General features: G+C 36.1%; 1 protein-coding gene across 20 annotated transcripts in view; it reads left to right on the top strand.

Annotated features, from left to right (window-relative positions):
• The window catches only part of DLGAP1 (DLG associated protein 1), an 822,162-nt gene that overhangs the window by 775,774 nt on the left and 21,525 nt on the right, over positions 1-24,863 (top strand). For all 20 annotated transcript variants that reach the window (XM_023523037.1, XM_023523034.1, XM_023523033.1 and 17 more), the window contains one exon: positions 18,123-18,544. In XM_023523037.1, coding sequence (XP_023378805.1) covers positions 18,123-18,544 — 422 coding nt within the window. The remainder of the gene's footprint in view (positions 1-18,122; positions 18,545-24,863) is intronic.

Below are 24,863 nucleotides of genomic sequence, written 5' to 3'. Positions count from 1 at the left end.
GTGGGTGTAGTGAGGAGAACCTGATAATGATCCTTTCCACTTTGGTGTTAATTGATCCTTTGGAGAGCATTCCTTCCAGATTTTAAGAAGGATCCAGTCTCCAGGGGATATGGTTCTAGGATGTTTAGAGGTGTCCAGGGCGGGGAGGATTAGGTCTCCACATTCCTGGAGGGCCTGCTGGGCTTTTCTCAGGTCGATCATATATTTGGTTGATCCTGGACCTCCGAGTCAGGCTGTAAGTCGGATGATAGGCAAGGCCTCCTTCCCAAAAGGACTTAACTCTGAACTAGATTTAAGAGCTCCTCTGTACTGTAGGAGAACTTTGGGGAAAAGCCGGAGCCATGTCTCAGAGGTTTCCTGGCATAATTTGCCCAGGATCTTCTTTAAAGTATAGTCGGCCCTTTCTACCTACCAGAAGATCGTAGAGGCATGCAGGTGAGAGTTGATGTCTAAGGCCTGAGATAGCCGTTGTGTGACTTTAGCCACAAAGGAAGGGCCGTTGTCACTCAGAAGGCTCTGAGGCAGTCCAAACCTTGAGGAGAACTTTAGTCACTTTTTCAGTCCAGGTAAGGAAGGTTTCTATCCACCGAGTAAGGGTGTTGATAAATACTAACAGGTATCAGTAACCCTGAAAAGAAGGCATTTGAGTGAATTCTAATTGCCAGTCTTCTCCTGGGAAGGTGCCTCTCCTCCGTATTGGATGTAATTGTGGAGGGGCTTTGTCTTTTCACCGGGTTTTCTGACAGAGCAAAGGGTGCAAGCCTGGGTGACCTCATTAATGGTCTTAGATAGACCCTTCCCATGAAATAGTTTAGTTAATAGGGACTGAATGGCATCACATCACAGATGGAAAGAATCATGGAAGGACTTTAAAACTTTCCATTGATCCTTTGCAGGAAGCAACAACTTTTGATCTTTTGTCCACCAATTTCCATTGTTTAAAGTGAAGCCTTGTCCTCCTGCCCAGGAATTTTCATCAGGGATGTCTCTGAGCCTGTTAAGCAAGGGAAGAGCCTATGGGATTAAGGCCATCATGGGAATACTTGAGTTAGCAGCCTTTTATGCTGCCTTATCGGCAAGAGAACTTCCCCTAGAAATGCCCATGACATCCATTTGGTGTCCTGTGCAATGGAGTACTGCTACCTCTCGAGGGAGGTTTACAACTTCTAGCAGCCTGAGGATTTCAGGACCATGCTTAATGGGGGGATTTCATGCAGTCAAAAGACCCAGATCTTTCCATAAAGCAGCATGGGCACATAGAACAAGGAAAGCATACTTAGAATCAGTGTATATGTTAAGTCTTGAGTCTTTGCCTAATTTGAGTGCACAGGTTAAAGCTGTAAATTTAGCCTTCTGTACAAACGTGCCAGGTGGGAGAGGACTGGCTTCTGCAGTCTGCTAAAGACTGACTATAACAACACCAAGAGTGAACGCTAATGTAAACTATGAACTATGGATAGTAATGACGTGTCAAGATAGGTTCATCAGTTGTAGCAAATGTAGCACTCTGGTAGGGTATGTTGGTAATGGGGCAGGAGGCTGAGGGTATATGGAAATTGCTGTACTCCCTCCCTGCTGTCAACCTAAAACTGCCGCAAAAAGTAAAGTTTATTAATTTAAAAAAGCAGGAGAGCGTATAATAATGTTAACACCAGAATTTTGTCCTAGGGTTGTGTTGTTTCATATACGCAAAACTTTAGAAAAATAGCTGACACATAAGAAGCACTGTATGTGTCCTATTTTGTTAGGTACCCAAATAGAATCTCTCTAAAGATTGAAATCTCAAGAAAGTGGTCACACCATCTTTGCTTTAAAAATAAGAGAAAATTGCCTCAATTTTTAAATTTACTTCAAACTTTTCCCCTACCGTCAATTATTCTATCTTATTAAATTAACACCCTGACACTTGCCCAGCATTATTTGGCCATACTTAGTAGCAACTCAAAAACTTCAGATGAGCCACTTTTATAATGTTATTAAAAAATTGAACATTTAATAAATTATTGAAGTTTACAGGATGGTCAGTTCCTCAGTAAACTGAGTAATTTATTTAAAATTCATCCTCCCAAAGGGGTGGCAGACCCAGCTTTGGTACTTAACTTTTCAAAATATACCCTTCTTCAAAGGTCATTTTATAGTTAACCCCTGCAAAGTAAATAAGTATTTTAATTGATGTTAATGATTGTTTTCAATCTCTCCAAAAGAAATCCATTGTCAAATAGGCAGGGATTTCTTATATCTTGTCTCTAATTATAATTCTTTTTATAATTTTGCTGGTAGTAATTCATTTAGATAGGATCTTAAAAAGCAAAATTGGGCAGATGAAATTACCTAATGACAGCTAGGGGATTTTTTTTGTTTTAATTATCTAATGATAAAGCTGAGACTGTTGTTTTCACATTGAATAGCCAATACAATTCATCTCTTCCTTTCCCAAACAAACTGATCCTCAACAGCAGCCTAACAAAAAGTGAGAGAACGAAAGAAAATAAAGCCAGAGAAAGAAAGAGATAGTACAAAAAGAGGAAGATTAGAAGATTTTGTAAGAAGCCGGGAGACTCATTATCACCTTTTGAATTCACCACAATTTAGGGACCGAAACTAACATAACAAAGTCCACCTGGCTGATTTGTCTGTTAAAGGTAGACTTGTCAATATAGGGTGCTCTTCAGTGTTCCAAATCAAAATAAAAGTTGATAACTCATGAGTAAAAAGTAAAATGCACTAATCTGCTTCAAGAGGAATCAAAATGAGCATTACAAATCCTGGTATATTTGCTGGCATCCATGACATCCTCAAAACGCCGTTGATAGCAAATGTGCCACGTCCATTCTCCAGGGCTGCCTCATGGTGGGGACCGTGCACAGAGGAATGCTGTCTAAAGGTCACTAGTTTAAATGCCATGGCAACACCAAGCCAGCCAGGGACAATGAATACATGTGGTTTTGAAATAAGACTGCTTATCTTAAGCCCATGAAGAAACTCCTCTTCTCCATCAAACATTAGCTATCTTTCCTCAATTCTTGTTTCACAGATTAGCTAGTGTCACTATTTGACAGGATCTACAGGGCATATATTTGCTGATATGCAGGACTGATCCCTAAGCAAAGCAGGCAAATCTTGCCAACCCCTCCCCCAAGAATACTCACCTCCACCACGGTTCTCTATCCCAGTGCTTCCAAGCGGCTTGTCTCCATTCTCTATTGTCCTATTGACTGCTCCCCAGGAATTTGCTTGGGGTCTTCTTGTCTTTCAAGCTGATGATTAGCAAATCTAGTAAACCAATTCTTTGTATTTACTAAGGTGAGAAAGCTAAAAGCCTCCCAGGGATCTCCCTTTTTCTTCTAAGTAACAATTGTATTTCAACAGTGCTTTAAACTAGACTTTCCAACATTAGCTCATTAGTGACTTTAAGACTTTATCAATGGACACAAAGAAGAAGAAGATTATTATTTTCATTATAAAAATAGTATGCAAATTTACTTGGAGGAAAACATCGCAGCATATTAACAATTTATAACTGATGGGCTTTGGAACAACTGAAAAAACATTACATGTGTATATGTATATATCTTAAATCATCTGTATTTTCGATAATAATTGTATTATTGAATAATCTAATAAAAAAGTAAGATAGTATTTATGTATTACAAAAATTTATAAATTACAGAAATAAAATAAAATCCCTCATAATCCCATCCATTAACTATAAATATAGGGATATATTTTTACCCATACTTTTTCCATGAACATTTTAAAAATTATTAAACTCATCCTATGTATAAAATTTAGTAATATTTTAAAAATCAGCTAACATAACAAAAGCTTTCTCATTAAAATGTCATAACATGGTGACAGAAGGAAATTTAACTGGGTGGTAAACACGAAGCTATATATATGTGACGTATTATTGAAACCGATTTGATTTTATTAACCAATGTCACCCTAATAATTTTAATATAAATAAATAAATAAATAAATAAATAAATAAATAAATAAATAAATGAAAATTCATGACAAATGTTTCTTTTAATGGCTACATAATATTTAAAAATGTGGATGGACCATAATTCACTTCCCCTTTCTTCTGCTGTTGAATATCTACATTATTTCTAGATTTTGATTAAAGATGTTGAAAAGAATACACACACCTATCTTTGAGACTTTCTGAAACTACAGGATAGTAAAGTCTTTGTTGTCTGTTTTGGCAAAAACTGCCAAGGATGAAGAGAACAAGAGAAGGAAAAAAACACACACAGAGCAAATTTTGAAGGCTGGAAGGCAGATAGACAAGTGATAACTAACTTAGCTGACCAGAGAAAGCTAAAGTCAATAATGCATAAATCCATCAATTTGATTAATAATTTGATTTAAATTTCAGAACACACACAAAGCATAGCAATTGACCAAATTGGGTACTCTGAAAGTAAAATTAAGGTAGAGCTAAAAATCCTTAAATCTGCAGAGCCCATGACAGGCCTTCCTCACTCTGGCAGAAGACTGGAAGTTTCTCATCTTCAGAGGCTAAAACAGAAGGCTCTTCAGAGGGTCTGGAGGACAGCAGCACCATTGAAGGAAGGGTTACTGCACTGAAAATAGGAAGATAAGTGAAAATTTACAAACAGAATGTTGAGGCACCTGCCCTAAGCCTTGCTCACTCAGTTCCCAGAACCCCAGCAGACAGGCATATTCCCTCTAGGCCAGAGTATGGGAGAGTCTATTATAGTCACCTGACCATCCTGAGCCCAAAGTCCCAAAACACATTTTACCTTGTAAAATCCCAGCCAGATTACCATACAGGAAGGATTAGAGTGGATGAGCCCCTCTCCAAAGCACAGACTTCTGACTGGTTTTTAGTCATGATCATAATAAAGTAGTTAAAAAATTAAGTTCTGAATATTGATCAAAATTTACAGTGTAACTCTCAGGAGAATGAAAAAACACAGGGACAGACCAGAAGAGTGTGTGCTTGTGTGTGTGTGTGTGTGTGTGTGTGTGTGTGTGTGTGTGTGTGTCTATAAGAGAGCAAGTAGAAGCAGGAACAGAAGCAAAAATTTGGGGAGAAGGGATGATGATGAGGTAAAAGAAATCTAAATCTTCATCTTTTCTAAGGACAAAAACAAATACCAAAAAATAGCTATTTCTGTTTTATCGAAATAATGTTTTAAAGAGGCTCCCTTTGGAACAGAAAATTTTTACAAAAATGGCCCTGGAATTTTTATTTTTTATAGCCAGCCTTGTAGAACTATTCGATATTTTAGAACTATGTGCATGTACAACTTTGATAAAAATTTTAAAATGGACTGATAAAATAGCAATATATAATATTGTGATAAATACCTTTGTACAATAAGCATTTTCACTATTTCAGATTATTTCATTTCCTGAAATGGAATTACTGGATCTAAGAATTCATACTTTTTTTTTAATGTTCTTAATATCCATTTGTAAATTGCTCCTGAAAAAATCTGTACAGTTTAAACTCAGAGGGAGATACTTGAGGGCACAAATACCTATTCCCCTTAAATCTCATCATATACTTTTTTTGTTTTGACAGTTTTATTGAAGTTAATTGACGTATAGTAAACTGGACATATGTAAAGTGTATGTTTACTATATGTAATTTGATAAGTTTTGACATATATTTGTCTAATATATATGTACAAGAAATTAAACTATTACCACCATTAAAATAGAGAACCCCCTTTTCCTCCTGCACATTTATAGTCAGTCCTTCCTTTCCACCCACACATTTCCTTCCCAACTCATTCCCCCATTTGCTTTCTGTCTCTTGTTTTCATTTTCTAGAATTTTATTTAAATAGAATCATGCAGTACACAGAGAGTCCATGATTTAAATGGTTTGACTTAGGATTTTTTGACTTTACAATGGCACAAAAGCAATATGCATGCAAGTAGAAATCATAATTAAAATTTTGAATTTTGATTTTCTCCTACTAGTGATATGCAGTATAATACTCTCTCCTAATGCTGGGCAGGGGCAGCCAACTGCAGCTCTCAGTCAACCACTCAGTCATGAGGGTAAACAACTGATACTCTACAGTGTACTCTGTTGCCAGTGTTTTTTGGATATTATGTTTTGTTGTTTTCGCATCTCATAGTGTTTACAAAATGCCCTTCTGTGTCTCCTGCTTCTTGTGAGAAGAGGAAGGCAATTACTCTTGAGATGAATTTTTGATTTATGATATTTTCAGTTGATGATGGGTTTATCAGGATGTAACCACATCATAAGTTGAGATTCAGTCAGTACAATTACTTTGAGATTCATTTATGTTCAGCATGTGTTAATATTACCTTTTATTGCAGACTAGTAAGTGTTCAAATGTATGGATATACCAAATTTGTTTAGTCATTGACCTGTTGATAAACAATTAGGTCATTCCAATTTGGAGCTATTACAAATAAAGCTGCTATGAACATTTGTGTACAAGTCTAACATATGCTTTTATTTCTCTTAGGTAAAAACCTAGGAGTGAAATCGTTGGGTCTTTTAAGATGTAAATGTTTAATGTTTTAAGGAACAACCAAAGAGTTTTTCAAAGTGGTTGTACATTTTACATTCCTATTGTGTGAAAGTTCCAGTCGTTCTATATTACTCCTACTATGTGAGAGTTCCAGTTGCTCCACATTATTTTCGATATTTAGTATGGTTGGTCTTTTTAGTTTTAGAAATACTAACAGATATGTGGTATTATCTCAGTGTGGTTTTAATTTATATTTCCCTAATGCATAATGATATTAAACATCTTTTCATGAGTTTACTTGCCATCTATGTATCTTCTTTAGTAAAGTGTCTATTCAAATCTTTTTAAATTGAGTTGTTTTTATATTACTATTAAGTTTGTGAGCATTCTTTATATTCTGAATATAAGTCCTTTATCAGATATGTAATTTGCAAATATTTTCTCTCTATGTGTGGCTTGTCTTTTTACTCCCTAGAATTGAAGAGCAGAAATTCATAATTTTAATAAAGTATCATATTTATTTTATGGATTGTGCTTTTGGTATAATGTCTAAGAAATGTTTGGCCAATTCAAGGTCATAAAGATTTTTCATTTTCTTCTTGAATTTTTATAGTTTCAGATTTTATAGTCTATGACCCATTTCAAGTTAATTTTTATACATGGTGCTAGGTAAGGATCAAAGCTTCATTTTTGCATATGAAGACCCTTTGTACCTTTTTTCAAATATGTATATATATATTTTTTTAATATGGATCGATTTTTGCATTCTCTGCACTGTTCTATTGGTCTAATTATCTATCTTCATGCCAATATCACACTGTCTTGACTATCGTAGCTTTATAATACCTTGAAATTAAGTAGTCATTTTTTTCAACTTCCTTCTTTTTCAAAGCTTTTTCTTTTTTAAATTGTTCTAGGTCCTTTGCCTTTCCATATGAATTTTAGAAACATTTTGTTAATTTCTATGAAAGACCTACTGGATTTTAATTGACATTGCATTGAATCTATACATCAGCGTCAGGAGATTTGATATCTCAACTCTATTTACTTAGATCTTCCTTAAATTCTTTCAGCAATATTATATAATTTACAGTGTAAAGGTCTTACACATATTTTGTCAGCTTTATTCATAGATATTTCACATTTTTCTGCTGCTGTAATTTTTAATTTCCAATTGTCCATTGTTAGGCTATAAAATAATATTGATTTTTGTATATTGTTCTTCTATCTTGTAATGTTGCTAAACTCACTTATTAGTTTTAGTAGCTTTTTTGTAGATTCTATAGGATTTTCTATATAGACTATCACGCTATTTACAAATAAAGAGAAATTTATTTCTTCTTTCCACCTGGATGCATTCTTTCTCTTGTTTTATTACTCTGGCTAAAACTTCCAGTACAATGTTGAATGGAAGTCATGAGTATTAACATTCTTGCCTTGTTCCTGCTTGTGAGTACAAATATTCAGTCTTTCACCACAAGTATTAAGTGAGCTTTAGGTGTTTTGTAGCTGCCATTTATCTAGTTGAGGAAGTTCCTTTCTATTCCTAGTTTGTTGAGAATTATGATTAGGAATTGATGTTGAATTTTGTCAAATGCTTTTTTTACATCTATTAAGGAGTCATGGGGTCTTCATTTTAGACTGTTGATGATGGATTGCATTGACTGACTTTTTAAAATTATGGTAAACTACATATAACATAAAATTTATCATTTTAAGTGTGCAATTCATTAGCATTAAGTACATTCACAATATTGTGCAACCATCGCCACTATCTAGTTCTAAAATATTTTCATCACTCTAAACAGAAATGTCATACACATCATGAAGTCACTCCCCTATCACTCTTACTCCCAGGCCTTAGAGACCACTAATCTGTTTTCTCTCTTTATTGAATTGCTTATTTTGCATATTTCTCGTAAATGAAATCATACAATATGTGACATTTTGTGTCTGGCTTCTTTCACATAACCATGTTTTTGAGGTTCATCTATGCTGTAGCATGTATCATCAGTATTTGCATGTTGTGTGAAGTAAGAATCCAACTTCATTCTTTTGCATGAGAGTATCCAGTTGTCTTTCGTTGACTAATTTTTTAATATTAACCTAACCTTGTATTCCTGAGATAAGCCAAATTTTGTCAAATTTTTTATGTTATTAGATTTTATTTGCTAATATTTGATTAATATTTTATATATACTTTTATGAAAGATATTATTCTCTACTTTTCTTGGAATATCTTTGTTGTCTTTGAAATTAAAGTAATGCTATCCTCATAGAAAGAGTTAGGAGGTTTTTTTCCTCTTCAATTTTTTGGAAGAATTTGTTTAGAATTGGTATAACTTTTCATTAAATAGTTAAATTAACCAGTAAAACTGTTGGGATCTGGAGTTTATTTTGTGGGAAAGTTTTACACTACAAGTTCAATTTCTGTAATGGATACAACACTATTCAGGTCATTGATTTTTTATTGCTTGAGTCTTGGTAGTTTGTGTTGTTCAAGGAATTTGTCTATTTCATCTAAGTTATCCAATTTATTGGTATAAAGTTGTTCATAAGATTTCTTTAGTATCATTTTAATATCTACAGAATTTCTAGTGATGTCACTTCTCTCATTTCTGATATTGGTAATATGTGTCTTCTCTTTTTTTCCTCATCAGTCTGGCTAGAAGATTGTTAATTTTATCAATCTCTTATAAACTTTGATTTTATTGATATTTCTCTATTGTTTTTCTGTATTCTATTTCACTGACTTTGCTCTTATCTTTTTCAATTCCTTTATTCTGTTTACCATAGGTTGCATTTGCTCTTCTATTTTTAGTTTTTTGAGGTGGCAGTTTGAGACTTTTTTTTTTTGTACTATTGGTGTCTAGTGCTATAAACCTCCCTCTAAGTACTGCTTTAAGTACATCCCACAAATTCTGATTATTGTGTTTTCATTTTCATTCAGTTCAAAACACTTAGAATTTCTTTTGATTTTTTTAACCAATAGGTTATCTAGCTCCCATATATTTTGAGATTTGTTCAAAATCTTTTAACTTTATTTCTATTTAACTTCACTGTGGTCAGACAACATACTTTATGTCTTGAATCCTTTGAAATTCATTGAGATTTGTTTTATGGCCCAAAATATTATCTATTTTGCTAAATATTGTGTGCACTTGAAAAAATATGTATTCTGCTATTTTTAAGTGAAGTATTCTATAAACGCCAATTAGGTCAGGTTAGTTCTTTAGTTCTATATCTTTTTCAATTTTCTATCTATGCAGTCTATCAATTATTGAATAATGTTGAAATCTCTGACTATAATTTTGAGTTTTTCTGTTCTTCTTATAGTCCTGTCAGTTTTTGCTTCAGGTATTGTGAAACTATTTTATTAGGTGCATAAACATTTAAGATTGTTATGTCCTCTTGATAAACAGACCTCTTAATCATTATGAAACATTCCTCTTTATCTTGGTAATATTTATTTTGTTCTGAAATCTACCCTGTCTGATATTAAGATAGCCAATCAAGAATTTTTTTCATTAGTGTTAGTTTGATATATTCTTTTACTTTTAAATTATTTGTGTTTTTATATTTAAAATTCGTTTTTTATCGGCAGCATCTAGTTGGATCTTGCTTTTTAATCTAATCTTACAAACTTCCTTCTTAAATTGGGGTGCTTAGACCATTTATATTTAGTATAACTGTTGATGTACTTGGGTTAAATCTGTCAACTTGTATCTATTTGTTATTTGTATCTCTTTTTTGTATTATTTTTCATTTTTTTCTGCCTTCTTTTGGATTAAGTATATTTTTATATTCCATATTATTCCTTTTGTCGGTTTATTAGCTATAACTCTTCATTATATTTTTTTAGTGGTTGCTTAGGGGTTAAAATATATATATATTATATATATATATATATATATATATAATCACTTCATATATAAGAACCTTATAATAGTATGCTTCCATTCCTCCACTTCCAGATTTGTGCTATTATCAAACATTTTACTTCTACTTATAGTAAAGCTCCATAACATATTATTATTGTTTTGCTTTAAACTGTCAATTTTCATCAAAGAGATTTAAATAATAAGAATAAAAGTCTTACATTTATCCACAAAGTTACGATTTCCAATGTTCTTCATTTTTTGTGTAGATCCAAATCTCCATCTAGCATCATTTTCCTTCTTCTTGAAAGAATTTTTTAAACTTTTCTTACAGTGCATATCTACTCATGATGAATTCTTTCAGCTTTTGTATTTAGCACCACTGTATTATTTAGTACTACTCTCTTGCTTGGAAGGTCATGGAATGTACTGGAATATACTGGAGCCATGGGGTGGGGGTGGGGCGAGGAGAGCATTCCAGTCAAGAAATCCAAATTGAAAGTAACTTTACCTTTCTATCTCTAAAATTTGAAAGTTGGATACAATTAATATTAGTAATATCTTTTTGGGGTAAATTCTCCGATTCAACATCTCAGTAGTGTTTCCTCAATCTTTCAGTAGGATTATGTGTAGATGGAGACTCTTAGTTGAGGTCTAGGCCCAATCTCCTGGGTCTTGCCTTTCTGTTTATTGTCATGATCCTCATGTTGCTGTATTGCTGTCACATCTCTAGTTCAGAAACAAGAGATAAGTGTGTGTTGTAGGTCTGGCCTCCGGCCCCTGTTGAAACTCAGCTACCTTTCATAAGGTTAGACATTTATGATGTATTTTAGAACAACTTATAAAGCAATCATCTTCTGTTTTCACAACTAAAAGTGTTAAGGGGAAGTAGAAGCTTTGAAATTATATACTTTTTGATTATTTATTAACATTGTCAAATTGACAAACTGACATCTGTGTTTAGTGGTTGCATAGAGAAAAGCTACTAGTCTCACAGCAATTTTCTGGAAAGGAAACTCCAGAATGTTATTTTTATGATATATGTATATTTAAAATTCTCATCAATATTTTTATAAATGCATTCTTAACTGCCTGGGTTCTTTATATAGAGATCATCCAAGTGAAACTCAGTGTTACTAAGGATTATTTGCCTTCAGCATCTGGGGAATTAGAGGAGAAAACTTTAACAAGAATAAATGGGTAGAAATCACTTGGTGGCCTCTTTCCTCCTTCATCAATATCCTTGAGCCCACCATTCCTTTGTGAAATAGGTGAAGTTGATAACAGTGAATATCTTGAGCAGGATTTGTGTGCTTGGCAAGGGAAAGCCAAGATTCATTCATTTGTGTTGGTGGCATGGGAATGGAAACAGGTGGGTGATTTGCATAAAAGCCTCTGTCTGGTCTTTCTCATCTCCAGTTGGTGGAGCCATCTACTTCTCTCCTAGTATACCTTTTGTGCATTGCTTAGACCTCCAGGAGACACTTAATGCGAAGGGGGGAAAACGTTAGCATCAAAATATGCTTGTGAATGACATCTGCCATTTCAGCAGATCTGCGATTGCACAGATTGCAGCATAGGTGTTGGAGGAAAATACTGGCAATCTATTATGAGAGCTGCTCTCTATTTCTAGAAGTAAAATGCCTCAGTGAACAAGATTACTATGCTTTTATTTATCACTAAAATTGCTTCATTTTCTATAAAGTTCTGAGTTTTTAAAATCCTCCTTGCTTTACACGTTAAAGTTCATAGCCTCATAACTCGGTGGAACAAGCACTTATAGAGGTAGCATTGTCTTCTCTTTTAGCACAATGTCAACTACTATAAATGATCTCTTTTGATTTCAAGTGACTTCAATATGTAAATATTTGAGCTTGTAGTGATTTTTTCCTTTTCAACTAAGCAGGATATTAAAACAAAAAGCCAAAATTTAGACAGCATCTACTGACAGCCAGTTAAGGGACACAGACTTGGAAAGACCTTTGGCAGTCAAAAGCATTCCCACTTTGCCAACTCCGAAGCTTTGGGTCAATCCCCATTTCTCACAGTTTACTTGGAGTACTGCATAGCCTAGCACCCACTATTGATCTTATATTTGGCAAACAACCTCTTTTCTTTGCCAAGTTAACAATACCCTGACCTAGCCAAATAGTTCCTTACAGTACACCTGAGTTTTTAAGGAGTGGCATTCATGAGTTTCAAATTTCAAAAGCCCAAAACTTGGCACAATTCCTGATGTTAGACCTCTTTCTTTTCTTTCTTTCTTTTTCTTTCCTTCCTTCTTTATCTGTCTTTGTGTCTTCCCTCCCTCCCTCTCTTCTTTTCTTCTTTTTTACATAATTTTCAAGATAATTTAACTTACAAAAAAAAAAAAAAGAGCATCTAACAAGCCTATGGCCTCCATTTGACCCAACAACAAGACACAATAAAAAAGAACCATGAATAAGACCTCTCAGACTTTTGTTAGTTACCTGAGGGCAATGGCCAAGGAGTGACCTAATGCTCCAGTTTCTGAGTTTCTCCTGGAGCACAGTCAGTTCAAAGATGTTTTGATGAGACTCCTAACTGAGGTTCCTATAGTGACAGACCATCACTAGACTAGCACCTGCTCAGCTGGTACTAAAAGGAAGCTGACAACATTCTGGGTCCTCTCTGAGGCTATCAGATGATAACCAGCCCACTGTCATTATTTTCTGTTTCTTCCCTTTCTTTTATTTGACAAATACATTACAACTATTTGGAATAGAGTATGCTGAAAACCTATTCTCCTTAAAAAGATCTTTAAGCAAAAGAATAATGAACATAGAGTACTTTAAATAACCAATGGATGTTTGTGTTGAGATAGTTTTAAAATTTGTTGATGGGACAGTGCTAATCCAAATGGAGAGCAGGAGAGCTCCTTCCCAGTGAATTTGTGAAAAAAGGCTGCATTACACCTGGGTTCTTCCACGCATTGTTCTAACTAGGAACGTATCTGACAAGAAAATGTGAACCTCTTTTTTAGGAAGTTTTAATTCTTGATCTCAATTTCCTCATCCACTTTCTTTTGACCTTTCTTTTTATTTTATATAATGTGATGTCTTGGGTTTTTATATTAGTTAAAGGGTGCCATTTCACAAAATACCAAGATGGTTGCACTTTGGAAGAGCAACATTTTTAGATCCCACATATATTCAGCCTTGACAGAAGGCTTGGTGAAAAATATTTAAAGGCCCCTACAAAGAAAGAAAGAACAGCATAGGACTAGTATTTCTCCTTTTGAAACTAGATTTAGCCCTGAAAAGCAACCATTATGTGAATGAGAGGGATAAAGAAAATAACTAGAGGCCAGTGGATCCTGTAACAGGATGACTAAGTTGGTCTCCTTAAGATAATTTTATGACTTGAGTCTTGCATAGTGAAATGCCTTGCAGGTCCAAAGCATGTATGTTCCAAAGATAATAACTGTGCTTAGTTCTTGTTTATGACTTATTTTGTTTAACAGCAGCCCCATCAGCCAGGGGAACGAAAATAAGCCTTTGCGATTTACCATCTATGTGGTGATTTGTACTCTGCTATACAGAAAAGTCATGGGAGGGAAGTGCAGAAAATCCTTTAATTGAAACATAAACTTGTTTCATGGAAGGAGCACAAAGTAACAGCAGAGGTGAATACTAACAAGTGACTTTCCTCTTGCTGTTCGGAACAGACAGGGTATTGTGTCCCATCTGGTTGATCCAGTCTTTAGTTTCACGGTTTTCTGATCCTTAGGCCAGAATATTGGCCGGTCCTTTTCAGAAGTTGTAATTATTACACATCATGCCTTCAGGGCATGAGGGACTAAAGCAGCTTCAAGACTAGTAAATGTGAGTTCAAAAATAGCAAGACACTGGGTTCAGCTTTTAGATTTTTACCAGTCACGAACAACTGATCTATTCTTTTCAAAATTACATACATTAATCTAGTGACTCTGTGTTTTTATCAAAATTTTAAAACAACAATAGCAACGTGATTACGCCCTTCACTGAGAAGGAACTTTGCACATGAAAGACTTAAAATGTTTTGTAGAGCAGAACATTCTTTGAAAGCTCTGGGTAGAAGAAAGCACTTGCTTGAGGAACTTAATTGATAGAAACAGTGCAGCCTGGACAAGGCTGCCTGAGTTCAAAGGCACCGCTTTTAATCCCAAACCATTTTAATTTTACTTAACTTTTATTTCTTTCTGGGTGACTAAACTGCAAATTCCTACTAATCTACTGCCAAGTAATTTTTTTTAAGAAGGTGGATACTTTACAAGATTCATAGCCAAGAGCCTCCTGTCAGGAATGCTGGTGGTACAGTTTTGTGTAGATAAAAAACAGAGGCACAGGAAAGTAGGTCATTCTGTTTTGTATGTGAAACAGACTCTGTCTCTGGAAAGTTTGCTCCAATTGAAAACAATAAGGCACTAGTCCCTCTTTAAGTCTGGAAATGTAATGCCTCTGGCAATACATGATCTTGGAGAGTAGAGCCTAGTGTTTTCATAGCTGAGATTTTGTGTTAGTAGAACAGCCAGAATGTCAACTGTTGCAAAGAGAGTCATCCAATTCACACATATGCAGCTGGAGAGAAAGCCCAGCTTCAAGAGATGACATTTAACATTTTGGGGATGAACAAGAATACAGAAATGGTCTACTGCAGCCAAGAAATAAGTGGCTGTTCATTCCTAGTACAAGAGAGCTATAATATTGCTTTCAGACTCTCACTCTATGTGATTTCCTTCTTAATGGCCCATTTGAGAGTTAAAGAAAATTATTAAATGACCAGATATAATACCTTCGACAGAAGTAATTTCTTGTAAACAGCAAACAGTAAGACGGGCCAGTTATGGCTGATCTGTCTTCATAAAATGAATCACAACATATTTGATCATTTTGACCGCCCTAACAACTAACACAGTGCAATAGTGCAGCCACTTTTTTCCTAGACATTTATTGTCTAGGGAAAAAAATGGATTTCTTAAGATAACTGTACTCTTTTTTTTTCTTCTCTTTTTCTGTGTGTGTGTGTGTGACTTCTAGTCTTTCTACATCCTTACATGTAACTACTTAACTGTTTTGTTCTGGTCATTCTTTGTTTTCGATGAATCGGAGTATTAGTATTAATTGGCTTTCATAGAATGTTACAGGAGAGTTAAGAAAAAAACATATCTGGGTTATTAAATGTTGGATGGACATTATTAGTGCACGATCCTTTAAGGCTGGCACTATTGAATATTAAACAGTAATTGAAAATCAACTGGCAAATAAGCCATCTTGAAATGGTATAATCATGAACTAGTCAAAAAAATGTATCAAAATATATATAAGTGTTGGCAAGGATGTGGAGAAATTGGCCCCCTTTTGTAGTGTTAATAAGAATATAAAATGGTATAGCTGCTTTGGAAAACAGTATGACGGTTCCTCAAAAAATTAAAAACAGAATTACCATATAATTCAGCAATTCTACTTCTGCGTATATACCTAAAAGAATTGAAAGCAAGATCTCAAAGAGATATTTGTACATCCATGTTCATAGCAGAATTATTCACAAGAGCCAGAAGGTCAAAGCAACCCAAGTGTCCATCAACAGATGAACGCATAAACAAAATATGGTATGTGCATGCAGTAGTCCTTCCTTATCCACAGTTTTGCTTTCTGTTATTCATGGTCAACCATGGTCTGAAAATATTAAATGGAATATTTATTTAATTTCATTTATTAATAATATTATTATTTAATAAATAAATAATTTATAAGTTTTAAATTGTGCATCATTTTGCGTAGAGTGATGAAATCTTGCACCATCCCACAACATGAATCATCCCTTTCTCTAGCGTATTCACACTGTGTACACTCCCCACCCATTAGTCAATAGCAGACTTGATTATCAGATTGACTGCCCTGGTATCGCAGTGTTTATGTTCAAGTAACCCTTATTTTACTTAATAATGACCCCAAAGTGCAAGAGTAGTGATGCTGGCAGTAATGATGCTTATGCCGAAGAGAAGCCATAAAGTGCTTCCTTTAAGTGAAAAGGTGAGTACAGTACAATAAGATGTTTTGAAAGATCACATTCACATAACTTTTAGTACAGCGTATTGTTATAATTGTTCTATTTTATTATTAGTTATTGTTGTTACTCTCTTACTGTGCCCAATTTATAAATTAAACTTTATCACAGGTATGTATGTATAGGAAAAAATATAGTGTACGTAGGGTTTGATACTATTCGCAGTATCAGGGATTCAGTGGGGATATTGGAACATATCCCTATGGATAAGAAGGGACTATATTGTACAATGGAATATTATTTAACCTTTAAAAGGATGGAAATTCTTATACACACTACAACACAGATGAACCTTGAAGACATTATGCTAAGTGAAATAAGACAGTCACAAAAGGACAAACTGTATGATTCCACTTGTATGAGAGACCTAAAGTGGTCAAATTCATAGAGACAGAAAGAATAGTGGTTGCTAGAGACTGGGGAGTGGAGGAGAGAAAAATAAGTAGTAGCTGTTTAATGGGTGTAGGTTTCAGTTACAGAAGATGAAAAAATTCTGGAGATGGATAGGTGATGGTCACACATCAATGTAAATAACATACTTAATGCCAGTGAACTGTATACTTAAAAATGGTTAAAATGGTAAATTTTATGTTATATGTATTTTTTTCCACAATAAAAAAATAAATGAAATATTGGATCAGGAAGTTACCTTTAAAAACAAACAAACAAACAAAAAAGAGTGGGATAACAGACACACGATTCTGCATTTGGAGACTTATATTCTCCATCATTGTTTCCTGCCTGCTCCAGGAGCCAATGAAGCACTTTTTAGTGTGTTTTAATTTACTTCATGCCCACACTTTCCCTTGCCCCTTGTCTGAGAAAGAACTCCCTGCTCCTCTGTTCTTCCCTCACCCTTCCCACCCTCCACACGTCTTCACCTTCATTGTGGGTGTCAACCAGAGATATATAGAGCCATCTGGTTGGGAAATGTTGACAGCATGGATGTCCACACAAAATGCTCAGACTGAATCTGTTAACAAGTTGTCTTTTATCACCTTGGTAGCAGGTCTGTGGGGAGGGAAATTAAAGGCACAGAGGAGGACAATACAGGAGAACTCTAGAACTGTCAACTGATTTTTGTCCCAAAGGCTTTGTACCATATTATAACAATGAACCCATATGAACAAGAGACAGGTGAATTCTCATCAGGGAAAGGAGTCTTAATTTTAAGAGGAACCTAACAATTCTTTAGTTTGCTTTCCGGAAGTCTTACTTGGGAAGAACTGCCCCTGGGGAAAAAAAATGTGATTTTGATAGGATTCATGATAGTCTTTGCCCAGGTAGGGTTGGTTTCCCTCTTTGCACCCTCCCCCCATTTCTAAGCAAATTATATAGGATATAATCAAATTGCTCCCTTACCCCTCACCAACCTGAATTTCAGGATACAAGCCACTCAGATTTGGGAAAGAGGTTAGATATTGGACATTATACTGGCTTTGATAGCTGTACACACTGTTCTATTTCTAAAATTTCTCTAGATACGCTTTAATGTTAAACAAAGATGAGAATTTTCTATTCTCTTATTAGAACTATGGTAATTCACATGCTTGCATCAGCGGCTTACCTCCGCAGGCTGAGAAGTTGAGACCCTCTATTGTCACACCTATGAAGAAAAGTAGAAAGTGGTGGTGATTCAAGAAATATCCTTGAAATAAATCTCCTTTTTTTTTTTTTTTAATTCCCCCAAGCTTCCGCAGGTTCACTAGATCCAACAGTGTGACAACAGCTGTGCAGGCCGACCTGGACTTCCACGATAATCTGGAAAACTCTCTGGAGTCTATGGAGGACAATTCGTGCCCCGGCCCGATGGCCAGACAGTTCTCCCGGGACGCCAGCACCTCCACGGTGAGCATTCAGGGCTCAGGAAACCATTATCATGCCTGCGCAGCAGACGACGACTTTGACGCGGATTTTGATCCTTCGATTCTGCCTCCCCCGGATCCCTGGATTGACTCGATCACTGAAGACCCTATGGAGGCCGTTCAAAGGTCAGTGTGCCACCGAGATGGCCACTGGTTTCTGAAGCTTCTCCAGGCGGAGCGAGACCGCATGGAAGGGTGGTGCCAGCAGATGGAGAGAGAAGAGCGGGAAAACAACCTGCCTGAAGACAGTAAGTAACACAGCGACGCTATCCTCACAGCCTGCGCTGGGGTCTGGGCTTACCTTTTGTCCGTAGACTCGTGGTTTCTTCCCTACCTGCTGCATTGGTCTATCCCTGCCGTCTGGCCTTACCTCAGACAGACAGAACATATGGGAGAGCTAGGCAATTCCAGCAGAGAGCCCAGCCACCCCTGCACTGCACTGTGAAAAGAGAACCACTGGACAGGTGTAACACCTCCGCTAGCTCTAGATCTGTGACTTCTAGCTCTAGATTTTGTCCTCTCTGACAAATATGGCCTTCTGTTCTTAACATAGTTCTGCTTGCTTGAGATGTTACTGAAGAGGTGCTGATTCTCAGGAAATTAATAGTAATTCTAACTAGTTTCAAGGTCCACAGATTCATGTGCATTGGGCATTTACACTCCTACAGTTGTGTTACTTTCATTAACATACAATATTAAGAGAGGGCTAATAATGCATAGGTCTAGAGGCTCACACTTACTTACATTCTTAAGCCTGCTTCGCATGCACTTTCTCTCTCATGTTTTAGGGCGAACTTTCAGCCCCTAAATTAAGTAACACAAATTCTAATTTAATGAGTTAAAGTAAATGGTAAAATATGATGAATGAATAAAATAAGTAATGGAAGCCTGGCATCATTATTTTCAAACTTAACATTTTAACGATTCCTATTAAAAATTGACAAAAAAATTTACCAGATTACCTTAATTCTGAGGCACATTTGGCACATTTTCAACAATTCTGAAAGTGAATGTAGTTTACAATTAGTGTGTATTTTAATGTTGTGTTTATTTTCCTCTGAAAAACTATTATTAAGTAAATGGTGGATCTTCCAACTGATGATATTTTTGAATCAAAGAAATTTAGTGGTAAACATTAGAGCCCGCCTTCATTTTTGTGTAGGAACTACCTAGAATAGTATTGTTCTGATGTAGCTTTTTAAACCTATTTTTAAAATCAGATTTAACTTTTTATTATAAAAATTTTAAAACATGCACAAAAGTAAGAAGCTTAATATAATAAACCCTATATACCTATCACCCAGTTCAACAATTGGCAAGTGTTCTTATCTTCCCTCAGTTATTGTTGTTTTTGCCAGAGTATCTTAAAGAAAATCCAAGGCATCACAGCACTTCACTATATATTTCATACCAGTAAGGATGTTTTTTTACATAACCATCATGCATTAGTATCCTTAAAAAAATAATAATAATTTCGTAAAAACCAGACCTAGAGCCTACTGTAAATCATGTTTAAAAGACTTACTAAATAAACCACACTCATTGTGTTAAGGAGCAGTGAGTTTTCCATAAAGGAAGTATTTTTCAATGAAAATTAAGTCTGGAAAATAACAGTTAGCAGGTTGTGGGATTTCCTCACTTTTTCCATTCTCTTGTTCACATCTCTTCTCCGTGCTCCTTCCTCCTGCCTGGACCCTACCAACCAGCTGACTAGCCTCTTTGTTGCCTTTATGAGCAGGTTAGAAAATCCATAAATGGATTTCTGTAACACACTTTTTGTTCTTTCATACTATGAGTGCAAACAATTTAGCAGTAGAAAAGTAAATCTCCTTGACACTTGCCGCTAATAGTTGGTACCACTGCAGACTGAGGTGAGTGTTGGTCCACAAGCAGAATTAGCTTTCTGCCCTCTAAAAGGTGAATGAGGCACCTCCCAGGAGCAGTGAGGGGCGGGGGGGATAAATTTCAGTAAGAAAGTCTTAGCAGTTGCATCTTATTTTCCTTTTCCCCTTGTGGGCATATCCAAAATTTCCTAGATTTTCCTAGGAAAAAAGTCAATGTCTCAGGAGCAATGGCTTTTGGTGCACTACCCAACAGGACAAGCTATCATTCAGATTTCAGTCCATTAGTTTGGGACTCCTGCTAGCCTCCCAGTTTGCTTCCAATAGGATCTTGGGAGGCTGCTCATCTGATGTTTACTTTTAACCTGTTGTTTTCTTCTGATCTGAAACTAGATCTATTTCTCTCAACCTAGCTTTATAATGATGTATGAGACTGATCATTGTATAAAGATTTAGAAAAACCTCCCTTGAGACTGAAGGAGCTGTGAAAACAAGTCAATGTATTTTGGTACAATCACATATATATGAAAGGTAAAAATCTTGTCAGAAAACTAGGTTTTCATCTTGTGTTTGAGACAGAAAAAAGCATATTTGTATTTTGAAATATACACAACTGGTAAAGTCCCAAAATAATGAATATAAAGGAACTGCCTATTCTCTATTCCGGAATTTTACTTCAGATATTACATAAAATATTGATTTATAAATGGGACTTATAAACCTATTTTATATAAAGAGATTTTGTTACAAAAGTATTTATTATAACAAGATTTGTCCTAAAGAATAATAATTTTCTATCTTTGTACATAAAGGTGCCACTGTCTCACCATTAATAAACCATGCTTCCTGAGGATGTTTTGAATTGGAGGAGTGATGAATTTTCTCAGATCTACCTCTTTATTTTACAAGGTTGCTGCCTGGGTGGGGGTGGGGGGGGTGATGCTAGGGTCATGGTTGCAGAATCAAAGATAACTAGAGGTGGGAATATTTTTAGTACATTGTTTTAAAAGACTCAACTAAGTAAATTAGTCTTAGATGGGAAGTATGCAATAAAACCTGCTTCATTGGGGAGTTGGTCTCTTTTTGTAGTTTGAAACATATTTTAATATCAGAACCCCCTCTTCTGATTAAAAACAAATGATATACAACACCAGTAAATATAAAAGGAAGAATGGTGAAGCTTTTCTGGTGAGAGCCCAGAGGAAGCCTGTCTGCTTAGCCTGTACCATCACCTCCCACCACCACCCCAACCGAGTCTCCGCCCACCAAAAAAAAAAAAATCCTAGGATTTCTAGACTACAGTTTGAAAGCCAATGGCCTATAGTGAAAAGTCAAAATTATTGCTTTTTAAAAATATAATTTCATACTTTTAGATCAAACTGCTAACACACAGTTTAAATGCCCTTTACACATGCTTTTTAAAATGTACAAAACTGATTCAAATTAGTAACATCTATTCATGTAAGCTCAACCAGTTTGCGAAATATGGCTCTTCCTTCAAGTCTCAGCTTGGGCCTCGCATTCTAGAAGTCTTTGCGGAATGCCTCCCCTCCGGCTGAATTGGGTGTGTCTCCCAGGTGCTTTTGTAATAGCCTATACATTTGCCTATTAGGTATTTTCAACATTACTTTATGACAATCTGTGTATCTCTCTCCTCCACTAAAAAGTGAGCTCTCTGAGGACAGAAATTATTCATCTTCATATTCACTGGCACATAGCAGGGGATACTTGAATATGTATTTGCGTCCTCAAAATATTGTGCGAATTCTATTTTACAAAAGTATTTAACCTCACAAAACATTTCTTCCTAAGTAGCTTAAAGAATACTCAGTAAATAACTAGCAGTTATTGTTGCTGAAAGATGGAGGGGGAATTTCCTTATGAAGTGATGAGCCCTTCTCATCAGAGCTAGGGTTTGGCAGAGAGAGAAGCACACTTGCCACAGAAATGGTAGAAAGGACTGCTGTGCTGGTCAGGGAGATGGTCTAGATGAGCCCTGTATGTCCCTTCCAGCTCTTGGGACACGATTCTATTCCGCCAGCACTTGAAGGCTTTCTGTATCGTTCATGCTGTCGAAAAATACAAAACAGGAGCACCAATCTACTAGCATTCCAGAATTCTAAACAGTGCAGAGGTAAACTCATATGCCCAGGTCACAGAGTCACCTATGTCCAATTAGCAGATCCGAGGGAGAGTCTGACCATAAAGCCAGAACAACCCTCCACCATAAGAGGGAGAATATGAGCATGTGAAAGAATGTTCATCTTGTCCTTAGCGTACTCCCTGGGAGTAGATTAGAGATTTTGACAGGTATTGTTTTATTTGCCCTCAAAACAGCTCTCTGGCAGAATCTTGTCCAAGGTCATAGAATACAGAAGTGTCTGATGGAACAGATACAGCATAAATAACATTTGACAAGATAATGATACTTTGTATGTTGCTTGATACTGTCCTCTAAAGCTCTCTCTATGTATCTCTCCCTGGCTCCTTGGCAATCCCAATTCTGTTCAGATAACTGGGCCTAGAGTTGCACAGTGCCTTTGTTTTACTAATTCTCTAACTTAACCTTTTCTTTTTCTTAAGAAGGGTGGTAAGAGAGGCCAATCTTGTTTGACAGACATAGCCAATTTCTGAGTAAACAGCTTTAAAAAAAATCTGTGTACACCCAGGAAAATAGCTTCGATAAATCGATCAGGCATAGACATATCTATCTCTTGGCCAAGCCACCTTATATGTCCTTTGGGTCCTATACAAGGAGGGCCTCTCTTCCAGGTACATGACAAAGGTAGCTCCTTGACAGATCCCTTCCATGAGAACTAGTCTTCAAAGTCATCATGAACGATAAGGAAGGCAGAGGGAGAGAAAGGAAGATTCTAACCATATTTGCTTAGTTTATTTTGTGGGGCACTAGAATTATCCCAATTTTAAAAGCTTTTAAGATGTTTGCTGAATGTATTTAATGCCTCTCTAAATTGTATTCTTAAAAATGGTTAGAGTGGTAGATTTTATGTATATTTTACCTCTAAAAAAGAAAAATTCTCCCTTAAAAAAGTCTGCAGCAGCTGAAGGTAGGTAGAACAAGCAAGCTCATAGTTATTCATTATGCTTATAAAGTCTTCCTGAATTCATAATACAGTTGACCCTTGAACAATGTGGGTTTAAACTTCATGGGTCTGCTTAAATGAGGATTTTTTTCAGTAAATATCTGTACTATTTTTGTTCTGAGGTTGGGAGTTCAAGGATGCAAAGGGCTTAGTATGAGCATTAATCTACACCATTTTATTTAAGGAACTTGAGCATCTGTGGATATTGGTACCTGTAGAGGGTCCTGGAACAAATCCCTCCTCAATACTGAGGGACACTTTACGTTTTGGAGAAATCAAGAGTTACACGTGGATTTTCTACTGGGGGGTGAGATGAGGTCAGTGCCCCAACCTCCGAATTATTCAAGGGTATGTCCATAGCAAAGAAGAAGATGAAAAATGAAGAGGTGGAAGAGGCGAAGGAGGAAGCAAAGAAGAAGGAGAAGAAGAAGAAAGGAATAGAACTTAGTTGCTCAATGGGAATTTGAAGTACAGATTTGGGCTTGGGTGGTTTCAGTCATCTTTCTCTGATATAGAGATGACAAAGAAAAAAACCATTCATTTTTAAATAATTATTCAGTTACCAATTATTATATGATGCCATTATTCTCATTCTGACAGCTGCTTCCTAGGGATATTGTTTTTGGCATTCTCAGGTTGGAAAAACACTTTCCTGGTTTACCTGAAACTGAATAAATGTGCACAATACAGAGCAGAATGAAAACAAGCAGTTGTAGTCACCTAGTAACTTCAAACTACCTTTTGAAAAGTGTAGCTATAAACTCTTCGGGTGTGTGGAGCTATTGTTTTCCCTGATAAAATAAAAGCAGAGCAAGGACTTTAGTTCTTGTTTTAAACCCTCATGCCTAACAGTCGAAAGTAGGTATTTGGCTCGATAACAAAATAATGAAAATCTGCAGTGAGTTTTCCTCCAAACCGTGGCAGCTGACAGAATGCTTGTTCCCACAGCACTTGAAGTAAAATGATACAAGCTTTTCTCAGACAATGAAGCCCTTGTGTGAAACAGCTGTCTCGAGGAGATGGCTCAGTGCTATTTGACAGTGGCTTGTATGTTACGTAGATACGTCTGGTATTATCTGACCAGGAGTGAAACGACCAGATGGAACTGAATGCTTCTAACTTGGAATGCTGTCTACCATTGTGGGTGAAAAACATGGACTCGAGTTTCAATGGCTTAGGACGAAATACTGGTTAATTGTACTTGGAAATATATCTTTGCCTCCTGAATTGTGGACAACTTATATGTGGAATTTTCAGGCTCTATCTGAAGTGAACTGATAAACCTAGAGCGTGTGCAGGAGGCAGATTAATTCCACTTTAATTTTGCCTGGTAATAGCATCCAAGTTAGTGAAACTTGGCCTTGAGTCCCCTCGAAGGCTTGTGAGCCTTGGCAGCAAATGTGGGACTGGTAATCAAACCTGAAATGGGGTTTGCCTGGTTTCAGGTTGAGTTACGGAAGCTGTGCACAGTCATCATTGTGACTGTCTATCGGTTCAATCACCAGGCTTACTCTGCCCAGTGTCTCCTGTGGCATGTCTCTGCAGCCCGCGAAACAGTGGGTGGCAAGGCAAAGCAGCACTCATGATTTCTGCAATTCATCTGCCTCAAGCCCTTGTGTATT

The sequence above is a fragment of the Pteropus vampyrus genome, unplaced genomic scaffold (assembly GCF_000151845.1).
Source record: "Pteropus vampyrus isolate Shadow unplaced genomic scaffold, Pvam_2.0 Scaffold373, whole genome shotgun sequence".
In the NCBI taxonomy this organism is placed as follows: Eukaryota; Metazoa; Chordata; class Mammalia; order Chiroptera; family Pteropodidae; genus Pteropus; species Pteropus vampyrus.
This window is presented reverse-complemented; position numbering and strand designations above follow the sequence as displayed.